Source organism: Sminthopsis crassicaudata, chromosome 3 (genome assembly GCF_048593235.1).
Source record: "Sminthopsis crassicaudata isolate SCR6 chromosome 3, ASM4859323v1, whole genome shotgun sequence".
Lineage (NCBI taxonomy): Eukaryota > Metazoa > Chordata > Mammalia > Dasyuromorphia > Dasyuridae > Sminthopsis > Sminthopsis crassicaudata.
The window spans coordinates 344,134,442-344,159,532 of NC_133619.1; the positions used below are offsets into that span (position 1 = coordinate 344,134,442).

The 25,091-nt window shown below is 33.3% G+C and overlaps 1 protein-coding gene across 4 annotated transcripts in view; it reads right to left on the minus strand.

Annotated features, from left to right (window-relative positions):
- Positions 1 to 25,091, minus strand: part of DZIP1L (DAZ interacting zinc finger protein 1 like) — a 54,964-nt gene that overhangs the window by 21,898 nt on the left and 7,975 nt on the right. For 3 of the 4 annotated variants that reach the window (XM_074301622.1, XM_074301620.1, XM_074301621.1), the window contains 7 exons: positions 17,235 to 17,798; positions 15,541 to 15,625; positions 11,285 to 11,406; positions 10,242 to 10,403; positions 5,279 to 5,401; positions 2,260 to 2,322; positions 714 to 854 (listed from right to left, as the gene is read on the minus strand). In XM_074301622.1, coding sequence (XP_074157723.1) covers positions 714 to 854; positions 2,260 to 2,322; positions 5,279 to 5,401; positions 10,242 to 10,403; positions 11,285 to 11,406; positions 15,541 to 15,625; positions 17,235 to 17,750 — 1,212 coding nt within the window. In that variant the 5' untranslated portion in view covers positions 17,751 to 17,798. Of the gene's footprint in view, positions 1 to 713; positions 855 to 2,259; positions 2,323 to 5,278; positions 5,402 to 10,241; positions 10,404 to 11,284; positions 11,407 to 15,540; positions 15,626 to 17,234; positions 17,799 to 22,798; positions 22,878 to 25,091 lie in introns of those variants that run through there. The other variant, XM_074301619.1, reaches the window with a different exon arrangement.

Here is a 25,091-nt window from a genome sequence, read left to right on the forward strand (position 1 = left end):
TGAACAACATGCTGCTGGTTGCGTCTAACAATTATAAACTGTCTCAATGATCAATACATTAATAAATTGTGCTTTTATTGGCATACATTTGACTGCTCCTCATTAGGATTTAATAGCATAGAAAAGGACAACTGCTTATTACCATCATCAAGAATAAACCAAAGCATAGCGGTTTTAGGTTTTGGTTTTGTTTTTCATTTAATTGTTGCTTTATTTAATTGTTGTCTAATGAAGACAGAAGTCACCACTATAATAAAAGAAGATAAAACTTCCAGTTGTTGGTTTTCTATTTCCAGTCCTTTTTTTCATTTCCCTCTTCAGGAGAAATGCTGCAAACAAGATGGGAACCAATGATAAAAAAAAAAAAAAAAAAAAAGAATCTGACATTAGTTATAAGCTTAATATAAATAAAAGATTGGCTTTGAAGAGATAAGAAAATGTGCTTTTTTCCCTTCATTGCAAAGGTGGAAAATTATGAGTAGGCAATACAATACATACTGCCAAATTCAACTGACATATTGATTAGTTTTACTGACTTACTTTTTTTTTCTCTTTCATTTTTATTCTTTGTTGCAAGGGATCGCTTACTTCTATGGATGAAGGAATATATTTTAAAATGAAGGTGATGTAAAAACAAAGATATCAATTAAAACATTTTAAAGACTGGCATTGAATATCCTAAACTTTCCCAGTAAAGAAGATGGCAGACATACCATTTCTTCCTGGGATTTAATGATGTTGGCCTGATCTTGGCACTTGGCATTGAGTGAATCCATTTGGCGCTGAAAATGGTCTGCAGCTTTCCGTTGATCCTGAGACAAGGAAACTCGAAGCCTTTCATTTTCATCCTTCAACTGTTGAGAAAAATAGGTCTGTTAAATTTCTGGTATGACCTCTGGGATCCCACATGCTATATTAAAATTTTGTCCAGTGTGATTTCATCCAGAAGAGACTAAGATAATTTCTTGTTTGAGGAGATCAGATTTCAGAAAAGTTTATAACATATCACCTAGTTCAATGAAATATTCATGAGCTACCTGAGCTCAGATAAGAACTCAGATCCTAGTGGCTTGCCACTAAGGCAATAACTATAATTATTTGTCATAGATATTTTTAAAAGTCATTGTCTAATATATTGCTGTTATTATCCTTCTCTCATAAAGTGAAATGAATTATTTACTGAAACAAAATAAGAAAGTTTTCCCTACACATGTAACAAATGATTTGTAGAAATGCATGAAATAATAGCAGTTTCTTTTAATTTTGCAATTATCTACTCAATCCATAATCTACATAAAGTATAATGAAGCAAGACAATTTTGAAGACCATGTTCCCATAAGTTTAGAGAAAATGATTTATGGCCAATGTAATCAAATGAAGGCAAAAAATATGTTTATTTCTCTCTATCAATACAAATAAGAGGAAGTTTTTATAGTTAGGAAAAACAGAAATAACTAAAGATAAACTTTTGAAATAACTACTGGGTTTAAGACTTTGTTAACTCAGATCATATATTCCTCAAAGCCTCTATTTGTCTATATCGGGGATCAATGAAACTACAATTCCTAGGCCAAATATGGCCCATCTGTTTTTGTACACTCTGAGAAGCTAAGGGGTCATAGCTCACCACTCCCTATTCTATACAATTACATTAAAATGAGTTTTTAAAAGATTAAGTGACTTTCCCAGGATAACAAGAAAATTTATAAACAAATCCTATAAAAATGAATATCTTTACCACTAATACTGGATTTACCCCCTCTGCAGTATGTCATATTGTCACACAATTTTGATAAGGAAATATTAACAGCTTTTTTCCTCCATAAAATTGTATCCATTGATACTGGGATTAGCAGAAGTAGAAGATCCACTGATAGTTTGATAAGAACAGCAACTAAAGAGACAGAAAAGGTTGTTTATTTAAAGTAAAAGTCTGCTTAACTTCAATTCATGCCTCTTCCACTCTTCTTACCAACTTATTGAGGCTTTCTTTGTCCAAGAGAAAATGTGAGCCTGTGCTTTATTATTAAAAATCCTGAGATTCTTTTGCTTTTTGAAGGTAACAATGTCAGTAGCCGTGTGCAATTTTTCATCTTGAATCTTCTCTTCCCCATCCAACCCCCAAATCATTTTGCTAGTAAACTATCACCTACTTAAGATAAAGCAAAGGGAGAATTTTCAGAGAAAACAGATGGAAATAAATAAGAAAAAATAAAAGACAATCATAAATTCTAGACCATTTTCATTATATCCTTTACCCTTTTCTTTTCTGCCATATGTTCTTCCTGTAGGTCCTTTAACTTTCTCTTCCATGATAATTTCTGGAAAATTAAAAACATATAAAGGATAATTATTGAGCTCTGAGCAGGATTTCTTAACCTAGAATCTATGAAGTTGGTTGTTTTTATAACTATATATGTGTAATATATGTATATATACACACTAGATATAGAATTACAAAGGAAACCATATATATGTATACATAAGTTTGTATATTTAAAAACAATATTCCAATAAGTTACATCAACCTCTACAGATTGTCAAAAGGTATATGTACACACACACAAATAAATTCCTTCAATTTTTTCTGTTTCCCTAAATCCTTTCCATATTACATTTCTATATACTTATGTTTAACTCACAAGTAACTTAAGAGCTTCTTCTTTTGCCACTTTAAAATAGAGCTGGATTATATTAAATCACTATTTTCCCTATAATGATTGAAGCAGGCATAGATAAAAGTCATATAAAATTATTCTTGTTTGTCCTTTGTTTTCAAATAGGACCAATGATATCATGGGTGATGTCTTAGATCATTTATTAATTGGACTTAAGTGAGGCAGAGTTGCACAAAGTTAGCAGCCTCCCTTTCTTGGAGAGTCAGTGGTAAGCAAAAGCCCAAGATTCAGTGAATGACTTTAGCATCTTTGATGATCAAGTTCTAAGCATTCCACAGCATCTGCTTCAGGTGTCTTCATGACCATTGGAACAAATTCTGCCAAGGGATGATTTATGTTTGAAATAGACTTTCTAACTCACCAATGGTTCTGAGGACAATGGTAGATGAGCAGTCCTGAAAATGATTTAGAAAGCCTTCAGATCAGAGGTGCTATTCCTCCTTGAAAACCTATACATCCTATATAATCACATAGAATAACATATAGAATAAACCATGTTTATATAAGCAAGGGAAAAATTAGTCCTTATTTAGGTAATTTTTAATCAAGAACTTCCTTAGTCTCTAGCTTTACTACTTTACTTTAAGCTGCTCTCTCCCATCAGAGTCACTCTTCTGGCAATGGTAGGGATAAGAACAAATGAGAATCTTTAACAAACTGATAAAAATATTTATAGACTATTTTAGATAGCTTTCAATTTATTTTAAACTAACATCCATAACAGGAAGAATAATTAGGAAATCTTTGCAATGTGTGGTTCCATTGAGAATTCTATTTTCGCTAATGAATTATCTAGGTATCAATTTTAGTACAGCCCTATAGTTGGATTAAAGATGACTGGATATTTATAGGAGAGTTAGGAATGAAATATAAAATCTATGAAGTAAAAATATAACTGTGACAATGCAAATACAATTTCATTGGTCAATAAAGATAGGAATATTTAGCAAATGTGATTTCATAAAGACTATATCATACTACATTAATCTCATTTTTTTCCTAAAATCACTAAAGTTGCAGATCGGGCAGGGTGGGAGAGGGTTAGAGATGCACTATAGATATAGCTTAACTAGATTTTTTATTTTATTTTTCTTATTATAGATTTGTACATACAAAACATATGAATGGGTAATTTTTCAACATTGACCCTTGCAAAAACTTCTGTTTCAACTTTTCCTCTCCATCTTCTCCCCTAGATGGCAAGTAGTCTCATACATGTTAAATATGTTAAAGTATATGCTTAACTAGATTTTAACAAAGAATTTTATAAAAATTTTCTTTATTATTCTTTTGAACAAAATGGAGACATAGATAGAATGATAATACATTTAGGGTGATTTCTTACTAATTAAATGGCTAGACCAAAAGAGCAGTCCTTAATGGTCCACTATATATTTGAAACAAACTCACTATTGTTGTGTTTCCAAAATCTTTGCTTGGACTATATTATTTAAATTTTTAACAATGTCTTGGATAAAGTCATAGTTTCCCTGTGCGTAAAATATTCAGATGGCAGAAAAATGGGGAGATGTAGTTTTACTAGACTATATACTTGGGATCCAAAAAGCACATGGTAGACTGAAATATTTTAGCTGAAATTAATAGCTTGGGATGGGGGAAGGGAAGTGTGTGCTTTATAAATACAAATATATTAGTTAATTATACCATATAGAAGCAAAAAAAAAGCTATTGTGATCTAAGATTCAGCAAAAAAAAAAAAAGATTAATATTCAAAAGTAGGGAAGCTTTGCCTTGAACTTTGCTCTTGTCAGATCATATCTGAATTAGTCCAATACCACCCAGAACAACCAGAATTGTGAAATGTCTCAAGTTCATAAAATGGACTATCTGAAAAAAACTAAATATGTTTCACCTAAAAAAGAAGACATTTAATGAGAACATAATAGCTGCATTCAAAAATATGGAAAGTAATCATATGAAAAGAAGTTAGGATGTTCTGCTTGGTCCCAAAGGTAGAAATAGAAGCAAAGAAATAAATTTAGGCTGGATGACAGTAAAGAATTTCTAAAAATTTGAGCTATCAAAAGGTGAAAAGAATAGATTTAGATTTATGAAATCTTCAAGCAAAGGCTAGGAACCATGTGACACTGATGTTGTAGGTAAGACCCTTGTTCACAAATAAGTTAGAATAAATGGCCTCTGTGGTACTTCCAACTCTGAAATTAAATGATGCTGTGAGCAAAATCCCTTACTTAAAAAATAACTTGGGGAACAGAAATAAGAATAGTTTTATTATTGGAACTTGCTAAAAAATTTTTGTTGCTATGGACAAGTAAATACATAGTATTCAACCTTACTATAAAAGAGTTTATCTTAAAGAAATCAAAATTTAGGGGGCTGCTTCCATTTTCTTAAACTTCATAAGTTGGCAGGTAAACCTTAAAAGTCAATAACTCAGCCAACATTTATCAAATTCTTTTTGTGTGCCACACATTGTCCTAAGCAGTAGGGATACAAATACAAATAAGTTTATTATCTTCAAATTGCTTCTTTCATTCAACACAATGAAGATAACTTTGAAGGCAGATAGAGCATCTCTAAAATGGAACTGGAAATGAAAGGTATGAGAAAAACTCACCTGATTTTCAAGCTTCTCCTTCATCTCTTGTACTTCCTTTGCCTGTCGGTCTTCAGAGTCATCATCCCTCAGTGTTCCAAGGCAGGACTCTACAATAGTGTGGTTTTGCAATACTTGTAGTTTCTGAAGAAATTGATACATATTTTAAACTAAAATCTCATGATAATAGTCTCACATCTTCTGCTATGTAAAGGGCATACACTGATAAAAGCTCCTTTAACTTGCCATATCAAAAGATCTTTAAATCTTTAAATATCTTTATCAGCCTGCAAAATTTTTATCTGCCATTCTTCCATTTACATGTGTGATAGTGAATGGCTTCAAGCAAAAAACTGCTGAAAGAGAGCACAACCTAGGAGACAAAATAATTTTCTATTGGTATTTTTATTTCTCTGAAGTCTAAATTGCTTTAGACTCTAATGTTTTTCCATGATCTAAAAACTTTAAGTCCTATATCTTAAAATTAAAATTAAGAAACTAAAAAGCTGTTTTACCTTTCTATATGTTTAAAATCTTCTTAAAAATTTAGTTAGTTGGTGATGTAAGTTCAATGGTTTTCTTTTTTAATTTTTTTTCAAATTACATGCAAAAACAATTAACTTTTTTTTTAATTTTGGATTTCAATTTCTTTACCTCCCTCTTTTTTATTCCTTCTCATTGAGAAGGCAAGCAACTTAATATAAATAATATATGTATACTCATGCAAAATATGTTCATATTAGTTATACTGTGAAAAGACAAAATTATTTTATGCTTGTAATAAAGTTAAGTTCAGAAAAATTACTTATTAAAAATAAATTTAAGGCAATGAAATAAAAAATGTTCCAAACTATAAGATGTGGCTATATAAAAATAATAGCTAGTGTTGAATTTGGAACCAGAGACTAACTGGGTCTAAATTTAGTCTATTATATTATCAACTTGTGTGACACAGTTTACCATGCTGCTTCTGAAATTGTCTAATGAAGAACTCTTCAATGAATAAGTAACCTATAATCCTTTAATACTAATACTTGAATATGTAATACACATAGACAGGGACCCAAAATTTTATGAAAGAATTAGTGCTTCTTTGACCTGAGAGAGGCATGAATTCCCTTCAATTTACTTCAAGGGAAAAATATAATGAGAGAGAGTGAGTGTGTATGTGTGTGTGTGTGTATATCATATGCATCATATATAAATAATTTACATATATATTATATACACATATATGTTCTTCTTAAGCCTATCCAGTTTCTAAGTAATTGTACTTGTATGTCCTGCTAGATTTCCACTTTACAGTAATCACTAAATATCTGACCTCATTTTTTCCTGCCCTTTTTTTTTCAATAGTATTTTATTTTTCTAAATATATATAAAGACAGTTTTCAACATTCATTTCTGTGAGATTTTCTGTTCTAAATTTTTCTTTCTTTCTTCCTCCTTTATCTCCTCACTCCCCAAGACAGAAAACAATCTGATAGGGGTTAAATATGTGCAATACTTTTAAACATATTTCCATATTTTTCATGTTATGTGAGAAAATTCAAACCAAAAGTAAAAAAAAAAAAAGAGAAAGAAAAAAAAAGAAATAGGTGAAAATACTATGCTTCAATCTACATTCAGTCTCCATAGTTCTCTCTCTGGTTGTGATGGGCACTTTCCATCCTAAGTCTATTAGAATTGCCCTGAACCACCACATTGTTGAGAAGAACTATGTCCATCATAGTTGATCATCACATAATCTCACTGTTATTTACAAGGTTCTTTTGGTTCTATTCACTTCACTTAGCATCAGTCTCTCCAGGCTTTTCTGAAATCATCCTACAGGCCATTTCTTATAGAACAATAATATTCCATTATATTTATATAACATAACTTATTCAGTCATTCCCCAACGTATGGGCATCCACTCAATTTCTAGTCCCTTGCCACTACAAAACAAGCTGCTATAAACATTTTTTCACAAAGAGGTCCTTTTCCCTCCTTTCTTACTTCTTTGGGATATAGACCCAGTAGAGACAATGATGAATCAAAGAATATGCACTGTTTTATAGATCTTTCCTGCCTTCTTTTCAAAGAAGTGTTGAAAAATGTCAGTCGATGTTGAATTTAAGAGGAAAAGAACTGAAATAAAATTCTCTGCATGTCCCTCCATGAAACATATCTCTTCCAACAAAAAAATGAAAACTGAATAATTTAGTATATTCAATGGTTCTAAGGCCCTTGGCTTTTATTTCATTTGAAAGCATAACCAGATCAGAAAAATCCTGAAATTCCTATTTCTATAGCCTGAATTGTAAAACTGGATTTGTTTAGCTAGTCTCTAACTTCTAGCCTTGAATGTCTCCAGAGTAAGCACCAAATAAAGCCCAAACTCCTTACACTGACATTTAAACCATTCCATAATCTGACTTCAACCTACTTTTACAGCTTTATCTCACATGATTTCCCTTCACATATTCTATGTTCCAGGGCAGCTGATGGCTCAGGGTATAAAGCCCTGAAGCTGGGTCAGGAAGACTTGGATCCCAATCCAGCCTCATCCACTTACTAGCTGTGTAACCCTAGATAGGTCACCTAACCTCTGTTTTCCTTAATCCATTGGAGAAGGAAATGACAAACAAGTAGCCTTGCAAGAGGGTCACAAACATCCAGGAATGACTGAAACAACATAATTCTATGTTCCAACCACTCTGAACTAGTCACTGTCCCCAGAACACATTTCAGATTTTCCTGTTCTTTACTTAAACTCATACTGTGGCTCTATATCTAGAATATAATTTCTTATATTTTTGCCTGTTGATATCTTAGCCATCCTTCAAACCTAGCTAAAATGTCACATCTTCCAGCAAGATGACAATACCCTGATCTGCCCAGATATCAGGATCTCTCGTTCACTTAATTTCATAGTACTTGTTATTCCTCTGATACACTTAAATTTACATTTTTATTATAATTACTTATTTACATGCCATGTCTATAAATACCTGCCCCAAGATGTGTAGCAAAGTATCACTTTCTACCAGTGAGGAGAGACCTTATTATATCTATTGTGAACCATAACTTATAGTCCTTTAATAACAATAGTTGTATATGCAATACACATACACAGATGCCTAAAATATACATTACAGATATGAAAGAGCTAGTGCAAAGAGAGAAACTGAAGAACTGAGTGGGAGAGAATGGCTGCCAAAATAAGATTCTAGGATGTTGTGTTGGACTGAAACCAAGGGTAGAAAGACCTATCATGAATAGCAAGAATGTCAGTAATTTCAGAACCAAAAAAGGAATAGAAATGATAAAAAAAGAACAAATAGAGAATTTCAATTGCAGAAAATGTAAAATATTTGTAGGAACAAAAACAATGTAACTAGAATTAGGTTGAAAAGTGTCTACCGGGGGAAAAAATATATATTTATATCAAATATCTCTGAAAAAAATCTGATATCCAAGATAGACATGGAATTAACACAAAGGTATCAATGGCATTACTTAATAGATAAATGGTCAAAGAACATGTTATAAACAGTTTTCAAAAATAACAACAAACTGTCAGCAATCTTATGAAAGACATTTAAATCACTAAAAAGAGAAAAGCAAATTAACACTCTCATGATTTACCTCACACTTTTGAAGTTGGCAAAAATATAAAATGCAGAGGATGTCTAAAAAACAGGCATATATAAGTAACTAATGTTCTGAAAGACAATTTGGTATTATAAGAGAAAAGTAACTAAACTATTCCTATCTTTTGATCTCTGGATCAAATATATTCCCTAAGATTTAGAGAAAGGGAAAAAAAAGGACTCATATGCACAAAAATATTCACAATAGCACTTTTTTGTTAGCAAAGAACTGGAAACAAACTGAGTACTCATGAGTAGGGGAAATGACAGGGGGAAAAGACATGATATATTAACATAATGGAACATTATTAGACTATTAAAAACGAATATGAATAATTTATGGGGAAATATTAATGTGAAATAAAGTAAGCAAAAACAGAAAAACAATATATACTACCATGACTACAATAGTATGAATGGAGGGAGGGATTGGAATAAACATTTTTATAGCATATACTATATGTTAGCATTATTCAAAGCTCTTTATTATATCATCTCATTTTATTCTTACAAAAACCCTATTTTGCAGATATAAAAACTGAGGCAGGCAGAGGGAGCTGACTTGCCCAGGGCCACATAGCTATTATGTGTCTGAGACTGGATTTGAACTCAAGTCTTCCTATCTCCAGACCCAGAATTCTATCTATTGCACCAGAATGCAGATATTTTGTAAATTATAATGACCAATCACAGCCCTAGTAAAGAGATGAGGAAATTAAAGGGGATATGGAGAACTATGGAATCAGAATATTCCAGACACCATTTTCTTTCTTACAAGAAAAGGTTTATGAGGAATTGGAGAGGATGGGAGAAGGATGCAGAAGTATAAAGAGGAAAAAATATGCAGAAATGATTGTGATGTAAAAATACATGATATCAATAAACTTTTTAAATGGAAATATCCTGATCTAAAAATGCATTTTTTGAACTACAAATTCATTGCCAAGACAACAGCCTTATACTACTCTTAAGACAAATAGGACAAACAGTCCCTGTTTTCACCCACTTCACCTTCCAATGGTGGATGCAACATGTAACCAAGTATGTGAATCCTTTTTAGATAGATAAATATATAGATAGATAGATGATATATAGACCTCTATATCTATAGGTATAGATATAGATATTGAGAGTGAAAGAGAGAATAATGCAAAACATATGACTTTTCTAAAAAATATTTTTAAATGTGAATTAATTTAAATGACATCATTCAATACCTATTGCTCTGAAGAGTAGACCCTGACAATCTACTAATAGCAGATTACATTTATTTGAGCTATAATACTGCTGTGAGGAAAAGGTTAAACATGTAGGCAAATGAAAGTGTGTAAATCTTTTATGTAACTTACTTCTTCTAGCATAGAGTTCTGATTAGTAACACTCTTAAATTCATTTAGAAGTAATTGCTTCAAATTATCTATTTCCTGGTAAAGCTTCATCCTTTCCTCTTCTTTCCATCTGTCAAATTCCCTTTTTGCCTCTGTTTCCCTCAAGCGAATATTTTCTGCTTCCTGAAAAGACAAGAAAGAAAAATACAAAAAAAATTTCAGTTTGATTTCTAAAACAGTCATTGATCAACTATATACAAATAGCAGTTTAGTAGCTATGGAGATACACAAGAGAACTCTATCATACAGAATTGTAGGATCCTTAGAAGCTCCCAAAGCTACCAGGCTTACATTCACACATATACAATTTGTTAAGACATTACTTGACGCAGAGTAGACCACTATTCTATTCTTTTTGCATTTTCTGCTAACAGTATATTGTTTCTCATTCAATAAATGCTCCAGTAGGCACACTTTATGTGAGTAGGTGATACAAAAAAGGCTAAAAATAATTTGAGCTTAAGTGCAATTTGGTGAGGAAAGGACTTCAAATTACTCTACATGTGTGTGATTCATTTCATCTATGCAGGCCTGACAAAATCATCCAAATCTCTTTTCCAGATCACCTAAAATTATTTTTGAAATCAAGAATTGGAAGGCTTTCTTCCTCAGTAAAATAGAATTAAAATATCTGTAGCATTGCAGATTATACTGTCTGTACTAGTGTAATCCTCATGAGGATGTTATAATGATCAAATAAGACAGTGTCTGCACAACACTTTGAAAACTTTACGGGACTATATAAAAATCACTTCTCATTATCCTGCCCTAAGAGGGCTTACAATCTAGTAAGAGGACACCATTTATACACAAATGTCTATTATACCAAATAAAATATGATATACACACCAAAAAAGAACAGTTTTGGTCCTCAAGCTAGAAAAGTCATTCAGAATTGTTCCTAATTTGCTATATAGCTATAATCTATGTCCTTGGGGAACTCTGTGGTCCCAAATTCAATCATTCTCTTAACCTTCTTTATCCCTCTCCTTCCATGTTCCCACCTGGAGCTGTCGTTGTTTCTCCATCTCTCTCTCAGCCTCCAGCTGCAACTGGGTCCTCTTCAGCTTTTCCCTCAGTTCTTCTATTCCATCTTCCATGTCTTGCATTTGTTGCTTTTGTTTTTCTGTCAAGGCCATCCAAACAAAGGTGTTCCAAGCTTAATCAGTGATTTAGGATTGTCTACACTAGGAATATGCATGTTGGAGGGATTAAAGAGATTTATAAGCATCCTATCATGCTCATTATCCCTTAAATTCACAAGATATTTAGACAAATATCCTTAACTTTTGTGTCATGGATCCCATTGATAGTCTGGTAAAACCAAAGGACCTTTCTCAAAATAATATTCTCAAGTGGACAAAATGAAATACATAGGATTACCAAAGAAACCAATTATACTAAAATATAGTTATCAAAATTTTGAAAATAAATAAAATAAAACAAGTTCGCAGGTTCCAGAATAAGTATCCTTGCTTTAAAAGATAGTTAGATATCCATAGGATCAATGCATATAATTAATTTTTCTGCCAACAAATGTGATACAAACCACATTTGAATAGATAGGATCATTTTAAAAGATAGTTAACCAAGAGTTTCTCCTTGGAAGTCCTGCTCTAATGTTTCTTCCTGATGTGAAAGTAACAGGTTCAGAGGGTACACACAATATTTGGCACATTTTATCAATGCAGAAAAAATTCAGATAGAGTCCAGCAAGAGGTTGTGTGTACATAATCAGATCAGCCAAACTGGATCCAAGGAAGCTCATCATTGGATGGTTTGCCACCAGGTTCTGAATTTTTTCAGGCATAATTCATGAAAACCACCTACTGAAGCAAAGTAAAGGTTATAATCTGTCTTGGCGAAGGGAATAACCATGCCAGTAAATTAGATTCATCATGGAGCAGTAGAATATCTACATTGTGGCTCTGCAATAAAATGACAGATTGAACCCTGCCTCTGCTATTTATTCCTTGTATGACCTTTCTGTTTCCTCCTCTGAAAATGAAAGGCCTGGACTAGATGGCCTCTGAGGTTTCTTCCAGCTCCAAATATATGATTATTATCATGATATTAGATTCTTGAAATATCAAAATATTAAGACATATAAGAAGTTTTCTGGTAGTATAAAATGCCATTATCAGTACAAAATAGTTTTAATTTAAATCCTATAAATTAACTCCATGTACCATAGACTTTTTTTTAATATCCTAATCCCTCTTTCTGTTTGGATTTTCAATACAGAATTCCATTTAATTATCAGACCTTAGGAAAAGGATCTTCTAATTAGTGAATAATAAATAAATCGCCTCAATTTTATAAAAACTTATTCCACAAACATTTAATTTTCAAGTCATAGAAGTGGCAAAAATTGGGAGGGGGAAGAGTTGTCTTTCTTCATATCCATAGAACTTAGCACAGTCCCAGGTACATGGTAGGCACTTAATAAATGTTCCTTGACTGAACTCCTCCAAACTTTAGTAGATCGATCACAAGTTCATAGGCTTAGAGTTGGACAGGACCCCCAGACATCATTTAGTCCAAGTCCCTCATTTTATGAATCTATCACATAAAGCACAGAAAGGGAAATTAACTTGTCCAAGGTCAAACAAGTGGTAAGTAGCTGAATTAGGATTGAAACTAGGCCTTGAAATTTAATTTACTTTCTACTGTAAAAAGACTATTTTCATGAGGAACTCTAGCCAAAACATTCATTACCTAACGGTCAAATTTTGAGTAATGGGACTGTTCATCACACCAGGCCTTGGGAAGCAGACACACTGTCCATTACCAGGTTTATACTTAAAGCTTTTTCACCTTTGCAAGATCAGTCATGTGAGCTTTTCCTGGAAAAGCCTTAAAGAACTCAGGATCAACATGCCAAGGTGAGTCATCAAAGTATGATTTTGATGGAAGATTTTGTCATAAATAACAGTAATCAAATATTTAGATCTGGCAAGTTTAAAAGAAAAAAAAAAAGAAAAAATTTAAGATCTTATGGTCTCCTCTCAATGGTTCCATAGCACATTATGGGATAAATAAGATAGTATTGAATTAACCCATATTTGCTACTAACCAACTCATCATATGACTTGGAAAGAATAATTATAGTAATACTTTATAAAATAATATTAAAAAGAATAATAATACCTAACATTCTTATAGTATTTTAATATTTGCAAAGTATTTTTCACATATTATATGTATTTATATAGAATAGAGAGGAACATAATTTCAAATCTTTTATATTAATGGAAGATTTTTTTTAAAGGAAAAGGGGAGATATTTTTCTACTCTGTAAAATGAGAAGGCAGACTAAATAAGCCATAGAAGTATTTCCAACTCTGACATTCTTAGTACTATGACTATTCGTGGAAGGGTGTTTTTTCAAAGAAGAAAGGAACTCCTATAGCTAAAGAAAAAAAAAAAGAAAATTCCTAAAGTGACCAATTCCCTCAATATTCAAAATAAAACAAAATCCCTGAGGACAACTGGGATGTCTTCCAGGAGCTTTTCTTTCAATCAAACCCTCTTGCCACAATTTAAAATCTGTCCTTATTGCATGGTACCTTCTCTTCTCACTTCAAACTTGCCAAATTTCCCTCATTCTATAAAAAAGTATTTTACTCTTATCATTCCCTAATACTATCATCCCATGTCTCTCCCTCCCTTTAATAACTAAACTCCTAAGTAGGGGTAAGTGGAAAGAGAGATTGTCTACATTGCTTCCATTTTCTTATTGCTCATTCATTTCTCAAATTCTTACTTGTCCCATCTATTCCACCATATCTGCTTATATCTAAGCTCACTGATGATCTATTTTTTGCTAATAAAGGCCCAAGGTCACTAATTATCTTTTTATTACCAAATCCAATGGCCTTTTCTCAGTTACCCTTCTTGTCTTCTCTGCAGGATGTGTCACAGCTGACCATCCACTCTTTTAGAATATTATCTATTCTTTTGGTTTTCATGAAATTGCTGGTGTGGTCCTCTGTCTATTTATCAGATCCATACTTTGCAGTCTCAAAGCCTTTGCAGGATTATCACCTTATGTCACCAACTATCTTTTGGTCATTTCCTCTTGGATGACTATAGGGATCTTGAACTCAAAATCCAAAACAAAGCATAACTTCTTCAAACTTCCCTAATTCTATCAATGGCATAGCATTGTCTTGCAACCTCAGTCAACCTCAGTTCTTCCCTCTGTCTTACCATTCAACAGGGAATAGAAGGGAATGAGTAAATATAAGTTGCCATGTCTTATTTAATCTACCTCCTCAAAATTTCTTCCATCTATCACTTGCTCTCTATTCCTACCATATCCACTTTGGTCCAAGGACTCATAACCCTGGACATTTCAATAATCTCCTAATTGGTCCTTTACATTCATTTTCTTCCCTCTCCAATATATCCTTCACATAGCTTTCCTATTGACATTCCTAAAGTACAGGTCTGACCATCTCCTTCTTCTACTCAAGAAACTTCAGTGGTTCCCCATTTCCCTAGGATAAAATACAAATTCCTCTATTTGGCACTTAAAACCCTTCACAATCTGAGTCCACCCTCTATTTCCTATAGACTGATATGAGGCAACATGTAACCCCAAAATCCCACAAAATTGCTAACTGGACAATACTATTAGTCATCAAAGAAACTCAAAAGCGCTCAGCTTCCCACCCTACTTATATTGTTCCTTTAATCCTACGTCCTCAGCATTTAGGTTCGTGGCTAGCACTAAATATATTTGTGTTTATTTGTTTCTTGAGCACTGAACTTAGAATAAGGACTTTTATATGTAAAGTCTAATTCTGGCTCTTAGTAACTTATATTTATATAACCAGTTTCCTCACAACATAAATGACATATGAAGGACAATTTATTATTCTACTTTACAGATGATAAGCATAGGCCAAGAGATCCATCAAATGTCATATAGGTTATAGATAGTGGACCTGGGACTCGAATTCAGATTCTTTAACTCTAAATCTAATATTCTTTCCATGACAACAAATAGTATCTTCAGGACATGTAGGTCATTTAATTTCTCTAACCCTCAGTTTTCTCATCTGAGGAAAGCACCTTATAACTCTTTAAAGTAGTAAAAAAAAAAAAAAAAAAAAAAAAAAAACCTAATTTTAATATTGTCTTTAAACTATCTTTCTATGTATATATTGCATAGCTTTGATTATAAACTATGTATTATTCCTACCTCCCTAACACTAAGGCCTAAGCTTTGAAAGGATCAGTAAATGTTGCTCACCAGATTGCTTGACTTCAATGTGTCTTCGCTGGATATGACCTTGAAGGTAAGAGTTGTTTATGAAAGCCTTGTCACACAAATGGCACTGCATATTAAAAAATAGGAAACATTAAAATAGATGATAAAAATAATGACATATTTACACACCACTTTATAGTCAAAATATAGTTTATGTATATGTATATATATATCTTTATTTATATTTATTTATATATTTGTATATATTTATTCTCCTAACTACCCTATGAGATAGAGTTTCATTTATCTTGTTTTACAGATGAATAAACTGAGTCAAGGGATTTCCTAAAAGTCATAGTTAATAAGTGGCCTTACTTCTTCTTCGCCTATGTCTGTTGATAATTTTTTTTCTATCAAGGAGCTTAGAGCTCCTTTCCTATTCTAGATTGCTCACCCCTACTTTTCACCCCTTTTCTCTTTTTTATTGCCTAATGGGTTCATAAACTTGGCACCTTCCTTGTAAAAGGCTTCTGACACCTAATCTAGGATGTCCTTGAAGAATGCTTTTATCCTTTAGAAATAAGCACACCATATACTCCAATCATTCCTTTGCTATATGAATTGTGATCCATTTTCCAATCTGGTAAAACAACTGGATTTTTTCTCTAGTATAGACCTGGCTTTAAGCCCCATACTACACTTTGCCCTTCTCCAACAATCTAAATTGGTACAAAATCTCTAAGAGAAATTCTTTTTTTTTCCACAGAAAATTTTTAATAATCTGCCATATATAGACTTATTGAGATTATCTAAATATCACTTAAATTATAAAATTGGTATAAATGATTCTATAAAATAATGAATTCAAGTTACATATAATTAACCCCTACAGTCTAGTAATGGTCCCCAAAGCCTAACAATATGAATACAATCAAACACATTTTTAAGGTGACATAACTTTAGATATTTAAATCAAGGTAACTAAAATCATACTAAATAGATTCATTCAATACAATAAATTTAGCTTGAAAAGTTTTGCAACCATCAGCAAATAACAAAATTTTAGATACAATTTCACATGTTCTCATATAGTTGCCAGTGTAACTCCCAGAATAATAAACCATCTTTATGCATTCCATTTTATTTTATAAGCAGGTGCAATATATATTGTTTATGGAATATTTCATTTTATATTAAGTGTTGAAATTGTTGAAAAGAGGATTTTTATACTTTCCTTTATGTTGCTCTGGACAAAAATGACATTACAAATATGCTGGTGATGAGTCTGTCCATATATAATTGGTCTGGTTCTTAGGAAACAACCATGGTAGATGCTTTTCCAGCTTGGTAAAGACTACCTAAACTAACACTCTACTGGCAAAGTCTTTAAGAACTCAGCATGATATGGAGGGGGGAAAAAAGTGTTCACTGGCTCTGAAATCAGAGAACATAGTTCAGTTCCACCTTTGACATTTATTACCTATCTGATATTGAGTAAATCACTTTGATTTGTCCATGTAAATGTAAAATCAAGGGATTAGACTAGAATGTCTTGGGGTTATTTCCTGCCTCTAGATTTATGATCTATAAATGATAAGATCACCTCCACAACCAAACCATTCAAGTTATCACTCATAAACCAAATCAAAAAACTCTCTACAACAGACAATACAACCAGATGAAGGACTTGGGAAACTTAGCACTGCTCTTTCCACATCCCCTTTCTGACTGCTCACCTTGTGATAGCTGTTGGCGCCAGCCTGTATCAGTAGCTGCTGCATGCTGAGCATCTTCTTTCTCCTCCGGCTCTCCTCTTTTACTCCCTTCAGTTCCTCTGCTTGTTTGCCCAGCTTCCGCTCAGTCTGTTCCTGCTGCTCCAGCGTAGACTGGAGTTTCTCCTCTAAAGAGACTATACTGGCACTCAGGTAATCCTGAGAATGTAACAAATATTCGATGATGAGCTGGGCCATCTTAAGAACTTTGAGGAGTACAGGGTCCACGGGCTGCTGGCAATAGGCACATCTCTCTGAGTCCAGATTGCAGTAAGTAACTCCAGTGATGTGATCCTGTAAGGTGGTCACATCCAGCTCCTGAGCTACCCGATCCACATCGATAGCACTTAAGCGCCTCCAATCCACACTCTCCCTCCTGGGCTGGAATTTGAAAGCTGAGGTCCCAAATGTACTTGAAAACATTCTCCTAAAACTGCCTTCATTGGCAAGATGGTCCATGGATGCTGATAAGCTTGGCATAAGGAACTTGTGGTTTCTTAAGAAGGGCAACTGTGACAGGTAGAAGAGCTGGGGAAAAGTTAAGATAATGAAGTAAAATGTACTTATAAAGCATACTTTCTAAAAGAAGTAGGAACAAATTAAAATGATATCAAAATGTACTAATGTAAAAATAACTAAATAGAGGGCTTTTTTATTGACAGAACATATGCATGGGTAATTTTTCACCATTGACCCTTGCAAAACTTCTGTTCCAACTTTTCCCTTCCTTCCCTCCACTCCCTCCCCTAGATGATAGGCAGTCTCATACATGCTAAAAATGTTAAAGTTTTAAATAGAGGTATAAGATATGCAGAAGCTCTTAAAACTTAAGAGAGCCAGTAAAATGAGAAAAAAAAAGGAAGAGGAACAAGAGAGGAAATAAAATGGATCATTTGAATAAAATTGAAAAGGTTTTGCATAAAAAAATCAATGCAATTAATAGATAAATGAGAAAAACTGCAGCAAATGTTTCTGATCAAGCTCTGATATTACAAAATATATAGACATTTGATAATATATACATCTATACACATTCACACAACACATACATATATACATTGATACATGCATATGAATATATATACATGTGTATATGCATATGGGCATTACTCAACAGATAAATGTTCAAAGACTACGAACAAGCAGTTTTCAAAAGAAGAAAGACAAATTATCAACAACTGTATGAAGAAAATAGTCCAAATAATTAGTGCTTTTATAATACCAATTAAAACAATGGTAAGATTCTACCTCACAATCTTCAGGTTGGCAAACATGACAAAAAGGGGAACTGTCATTTGTTGTTGAGGGAAAATAGACATATTAATGTACTAGAGCTCTTACTTTATTTAACCTTCTGGAAAATAGTATGGAACCATGCACAAAACATAGTAAAATTGTGCATAACTTTTGAACTATAGATGCCAATAACACTGTTCAAATTATAATCTTTGAAACAATCTAAGAACATTGATAGGTTCCTGAGGTCCAGTGTTGAAGCACCTATTAACAGAAGATTAGGTATCAAAAATATAGAATGGGACATATCATTCTGGGCATTCTATGCATATGAATGTATAGATTTGTTTTGTTTAACTACCAGAGTTATGCTTTTCTTATTTCTTTTAATTAGTGGAAGGAAAGTAGAGGGTTAGTGATGAAATAGGAAGGAAGGAAGGAAGGAAGGAAGGAAGGAAGGAAGGAAGGAAGGAAGGAAGGAAGGAAGGAAGGAAGGAAGGAAGGAAGGAAGGAAGGAAGGAAGGAAGGAAGGAAGGAAGGAAGGAAGGAAGGAAGGAAGGATTACTATTTAAAATATATAGATAAGAACAGAAGGAAACCGACATGCGAGACAACTTTGAAAATAATGTATTCAATTTATTACATACTTTTAAAAATGTGCCATTCACAACAGAATTGCAGTTTCACATGCAATCCTCTTTGTTCTGATTGAGATATAGATAGATAGATAGACAGACAGACAGACAGACAGATAGAGCTCTCTCTTTTTTTGGTTTTCATTAAATTCACTACAATTTTTTTTCAGTTGATCAACCCAAAAAGTCACTCAACTGTGCATCCTCTGATCCAGCAATACCATTACTAGGTAAATAGAGAGATTTGAGAGAAGCAGAGAAATAGACCAACACAGAGAGACAGAGAGACAGTGATAGAGAGGGAGAAAGCAAGAGATAGAGAGACAGTGAGAAAAACAGAGACAGAGACAGACAGAAATAGAGAAATCATCCAGGTATATAGCAACACTTTTTTTTTAATCACAAAAGACTCAAAATAGGTTGGGTGTCCATAAATTAAGCAATGACTAAATTGTTAAGTGTTGCATACTTGGTAAGAGAGGTAAGAATGAAAAGAGGTACACAGCCAGATTTGTGACAAATTATTCCCCAATATATTGCCAGTGTCCCAAGGACACTGCCATGAGTTGGGAAAGTGGCAGAATACTATGACTTCCATATTGGCTGGAAGTTAGGTTTTTTTGACAATTAATTTGAAGGTCAGAATAAAAGTTAACAGCAGAAGCTTCCTATTTGTACCATGCAGAAAATCTGTCAGAAAGACACTGAGGAAGTTAGTAGGCACTCAGCAGAGTGGATTGGCAAATGTTAATGCTTGTCTTTGATACGGTTAGCAAGCTAATTAAGGACAATTAAGCTATCAGCAGACACAGCCAGCTGAAGGAGCAAGAGTCCCATACCAGATGTCAATATATTGTTTCAGATGTTTCAGAACCAAGATTAAAAGTTTTGTGATTTTTAAAGTCTATTCTAGAAAGTCACATTAAAAGATTATAAAAATTAATCAATATGTATTAAGCATATACTAAGTGCCAGGCACTTTTATGCACTTGGTATACAAAAAGAGGTAAAACCCAACCCTGTCCTCAAGGAGTTTATAAACTAATAGAATATTATAAATAAATATTTAGGGGAATAGTTTTTAAATCTTTTCTCCTAAGAATGTTTGGGGTTTTTTTTGGTAGAATAGAATCACTAATTCAAATGAAATCCCAGAGGGCATCATAAGTAGGTATTCCTTCTAAACTATCCCCAAATGGTTACCAAGTCTCTGTTTGAAGACCTCCAGTGCTTGACAATTCACTACCTCTTAAGGCAGCTCATTCCACTCTGTGGTATCTCTAATTATTGACTTTATTTTATGAAGAAAAAATTTTCTCTGCAATGTTTACCCATTGCTCCTAGTCTCATTTGTGAGACAAAATAGATTTTCAATAAGACAGTTCATAAGATATCACAAGACAATTATCATGGACCAACTAAGTCTTCTCTTCTCTAGATAAATGTACCCAGATCAATCAACTTATCCTTGTAGAGCATGGTTTCTGATTTTCTCACCATGATGATGATGATGGTTTTTCATAGGACATATTTCAGTATGTCATTGGATTTCCTAAAATGTCTCACCTGGGACTGGATCTAATACTCTAACCATGTTCTAGTCAGGTCAGAGTGCCACAATAGCACTATTTTTTCTCTGGTTTGGGACACTGTACTTGTATTAATTCAATGTAAGTTCATATTACATTTTTTGGTTGCCAAGTCACACTATTGACTCATGCTATGTTTGTTGGTGTCTAACTCCACCCTCAAGATCCTGCCCTTACACAGTTTTGTTTTGTTTTACCCAAGTGTAAGATTTTTACATGTCTCTTTTAAAACTGATCTTCTCAAACTTGACTTATTCTAACTTGTCACGATTCTTGTAGGATTTGTCTACAGTCCATCATGATAGCAATCTACCTCAGATTCATGATAGTGGCAAATTTGATTAACTGTATCTTTTTCTAAGTACTTAAATTTAAAAGGTTAAATAGCATGCAACTAAAAACAGATCCACGTGCATTTTACTAGAGACCGCCCTTCTGTTCAGTTCCCCAATATTGTTCATTTAACCAGTTTGGAATTACCCTGACTATATTTTCAGGTAGCTCATTTCTTTATATCTTTCCCACAAGATATCACAGTCCTACATTAATTCTGTTGCTTCCCTGATGTAGGAAAGTCTAACGATTCCTCCTCCTCCACTCCTCCTCCTCCTTCTTTGCCTCATTACTATTAGCAACCCCTAAGTCTCCATCTTTGGCTTCAAAGCAATCCTAGTTTCTCTGTCCATTTTTCAGTCAAGGCTAGGATTCACTTATATGTCTGACTTCCCTTTGGTTACAATCTTCATCTGTAAAATCAGAACTATTCATAAATAAGCAGTATTTAAATTAAGACAAATAGCAAACAGTCTCTTCCCTAGAATCAGAGGAATTTTATGTGTGAGGTTAGCATGTGGCTTATTTTGACTGAATTGTCAAAAGTATAAATGGAGTTAATATAGCCCAAAACATAAGATAAGGTCAAATTGTAGGCATCTCTAAATGTCAAACATATACTTTTTTTTTTTTTTAATCTGACAGGTAATAGAAGGGATGAGTCAAATGTTCACACCAGGCTTTAAAATCATCACTTTAGTAGAAATGGGAAGGAAGGATTGAAAAGAGTAAATGGATCATGTTGATTGAATTGCCTTCCTAGTTACTATTATCCCAATGCTATCTGCATATTAGCATGACAATTAGTATCAATTTTCTGGCACATAGCCATTCCCTTGATGAACTTAACCACTTTTATAGGTTCAATGAACACTTCTATGTAAATGACTTCCAAATTGAGTTGATCTCCCTTCTAAGTACCATTCCTAAATTTCTATCTGAAGATTAAACACTTCCACTTGGCTATCCCATTATCATCTCAAACTAAGACTTCTTTTAAAATGAACTTGTCATTTCTTCCCAAAATTAACTCTCCGCCTCATCTTCTCCTTTTCTCCTTGTTACCTAGATTCAACTTCAAAATCACCCCACCATCTTCCTCATCCTCCTATATCCAGTTAACAAAACTTGTCAAATTTAATTTAAGTAATTCTCATATCTGTACCTTACTCTTTAGTAATATGGTCACTACCCTAACCCAGTCCACTATTTGCTCACACATGATTATTATAATAGTGTCCTCTTCCCATTCAATTCAACTTGAATACTCCCATTAGATGAATTTTTCTCAAAATGTTGCTTTGATCATATTGCTGCTCTACTCAAAAACAGTTCCCCATTGTCTACAAGATAAAGTCCAAAGTCCTAATTCTACTATTAGAGGCTCTCCACAATCTGGCCCCCAACCGGTCCTTCTGCTCTAGCTTCCATTATTCCCTAACTCTTGTGTTCCCCTCCAGAATGATCTATTCACTGCTTCCCAAATATATTACACCTATTTTGTTCATCCTTATGCACCCAAATCCAAATTTTATTCAGCTATACCAAAACATTTCTCACTCCTTCCATGAAGACTGGCCTTCAATGAAATCTGATTTCTATCTTCAAGCACAGAAACAACCCCCACCAATCCCATTTCATCTCACGAGAAAAACCTATTTAAAAATAATTTCTCTCATGTTCCTACTTCATGTACGGCATTTTAAAAAATCACTGTGGCTTCAGCACTACATACCATGCTTAGGAAAAAGCTGCAGTCTCCTATCAGTTGAGCCTCAGAAAGACCAACACAACAACAAACCAGGCTGCAGAGCAACATGACTGTTACTAAGTATTCAGCAGTGTCCACAGGTAACAGGACACCTGTATTCTGCATTATAGAGAACCAGAGCTACCCAGACCATTTCCAATCATTAATTATTCATATTTTGCTCTTTGAATTTTTTCCAGTGACCACATTCAAGCTGATCACGGAACAGAATATCCTGACACACACAAGTTCTGTGATCTTAAGCAAGTACTTTATCCTCTCTGGAACTCAGTTTTCTCATCTGTAATATGGGTTCTGCCAGACTTACTATCAAAGAAGACAACACATATATAATATGTTTGTGCATACATACATACGTGTATACATAAATATATGTGTGTGTATATATATGAGATAGAGAGGGAATATACATATATCTCTGTGTGTGTGTGTGTGTGTGTATATATGTATATATATATATATATATATATATATATATATATATATATATATATATATATATATATATATATATATATATATATATATATATATATATATATATATGAAAGAGAGGGGGGGGAATGAGTTTTCTTTAAATTATAAAGGCTCCTACAAATAATTTCCGCCTATACAAATAAGAGAAAGGTACAGAGGAAGATTTAGGTTAAGCATAAGGGAACATTTCCTCATAATTAGAGCTTTGCTAAAAATGGAATGAGAGGTAGAAGATTCCTTTTCATTAAAGATCTTCAAGAAATGGCTAAGATGACCACTTTTCAGGGATTCTGTAGAAAGAATTCCTGTTTGAATATAGATAAATAACCTCTTCTGAGATTTTGTGAAATGGTGTTTGATAGTTTACCAAACATTTTCCACACAACAGTCCAATGAGATGTCCACTCAGTAGTATTATCACCATTTTACAAATGAACAAACAGGCTAACAGACTTAGAGTTCCATGGATTACTAAAAGTCAGAACTGAGATTCAAACCCCATTCTTATTCCAAATCTAGCACCCTCTCTATCACACCACTTTATCTCTGTCATTATTTCTATTTTTATTATTGTTGTTATAATTGCCTCTGGTAACAGGGCCATAAAACTGGAAGTTAATAGTAGCTAAGATTTCTATAATTTGAACTCAAAATTTGAAAAAGATAAAAATAATGCAGTTGTCAAGAAAGAATTTGAATAGACAGTAATCATACAGTAAAATCTCACTGATTTAGACTTACTGCAGAATAAGGATAAGGCAATTGGAATTAATGAAGATACTGAATGAAATTTTACTTTAAAAGAATCATAGCATTATAAAATAATGCACTAGCAAGAACCTCAGAGATCCTAAAGACCTCAGGTCACATAGTAAAATAAATCAAGGAAGACCTTACCAAATGTGCTTTAAGGAACAATGAGTAATACTTTATAATTAGCATATTATTTACACAAACTTTTTTGCAGTCTTTTTTTTTTTAAAAAGATATCTTTTTATTTACAAAATACATGCAAAGATAATTTTCAACATTCACCCTTGCAAAACCTTGTGTTCCATATTTTTATCTCTACCTTCCCCCCACCTCTTCCCCTAAACAGCAAGTAATTCAATATAGGTTAAACATGTGCAATTCTTCTATACCTATTTCCACCTTTATCATACTGCACAAAAAAAAAATCAGATCAAAAAGAGAAAACATGAGAAAAAAGTAATTTGCTAACATTCTTGACAACAGATTGTTGTCTTAGATAAGACTTACATAAATCTTAGTTGTCTTAGACTAAGACATCTAAATGTCCTTAGTGAACTTTTATTCCACAGATATCATCAAGCCCAGTCCTGAGGAGAAATTCTATCTTAGGTCCAAATTAATGTAGCATTATTATGCCAGCTTTTGCTTTGGGGGGCTTTCAGAGCTCCATGCTGTCAGAAGCATCATGACTGACTCTAGGTACAAGGAAAAACTGTCTAGACACTTGGTGAGCTGACATTCTTCTGGTTGTCCTTTAGTAAGGCTGCTTTCTCACTGTCATTTGTAGAATAGGTAGCATAAATCTTGGGTATTTCTCACAATAAGGACATCTGGTTACCATTACAAAACATCACTATAAATGAAGCACTCATTTCCTAGTAGAGATAGTCCAAGGATGCAGCATCATTATACAAGACCATAAGGGACAGCAGATCACCTTTCAAAGAGATACAGTCACCTAGAAAACTTAAGATGCAGGAATTCTCCTAAGGTAGTTGCCTATCATCTCAAAACTCACCTCTGCTTT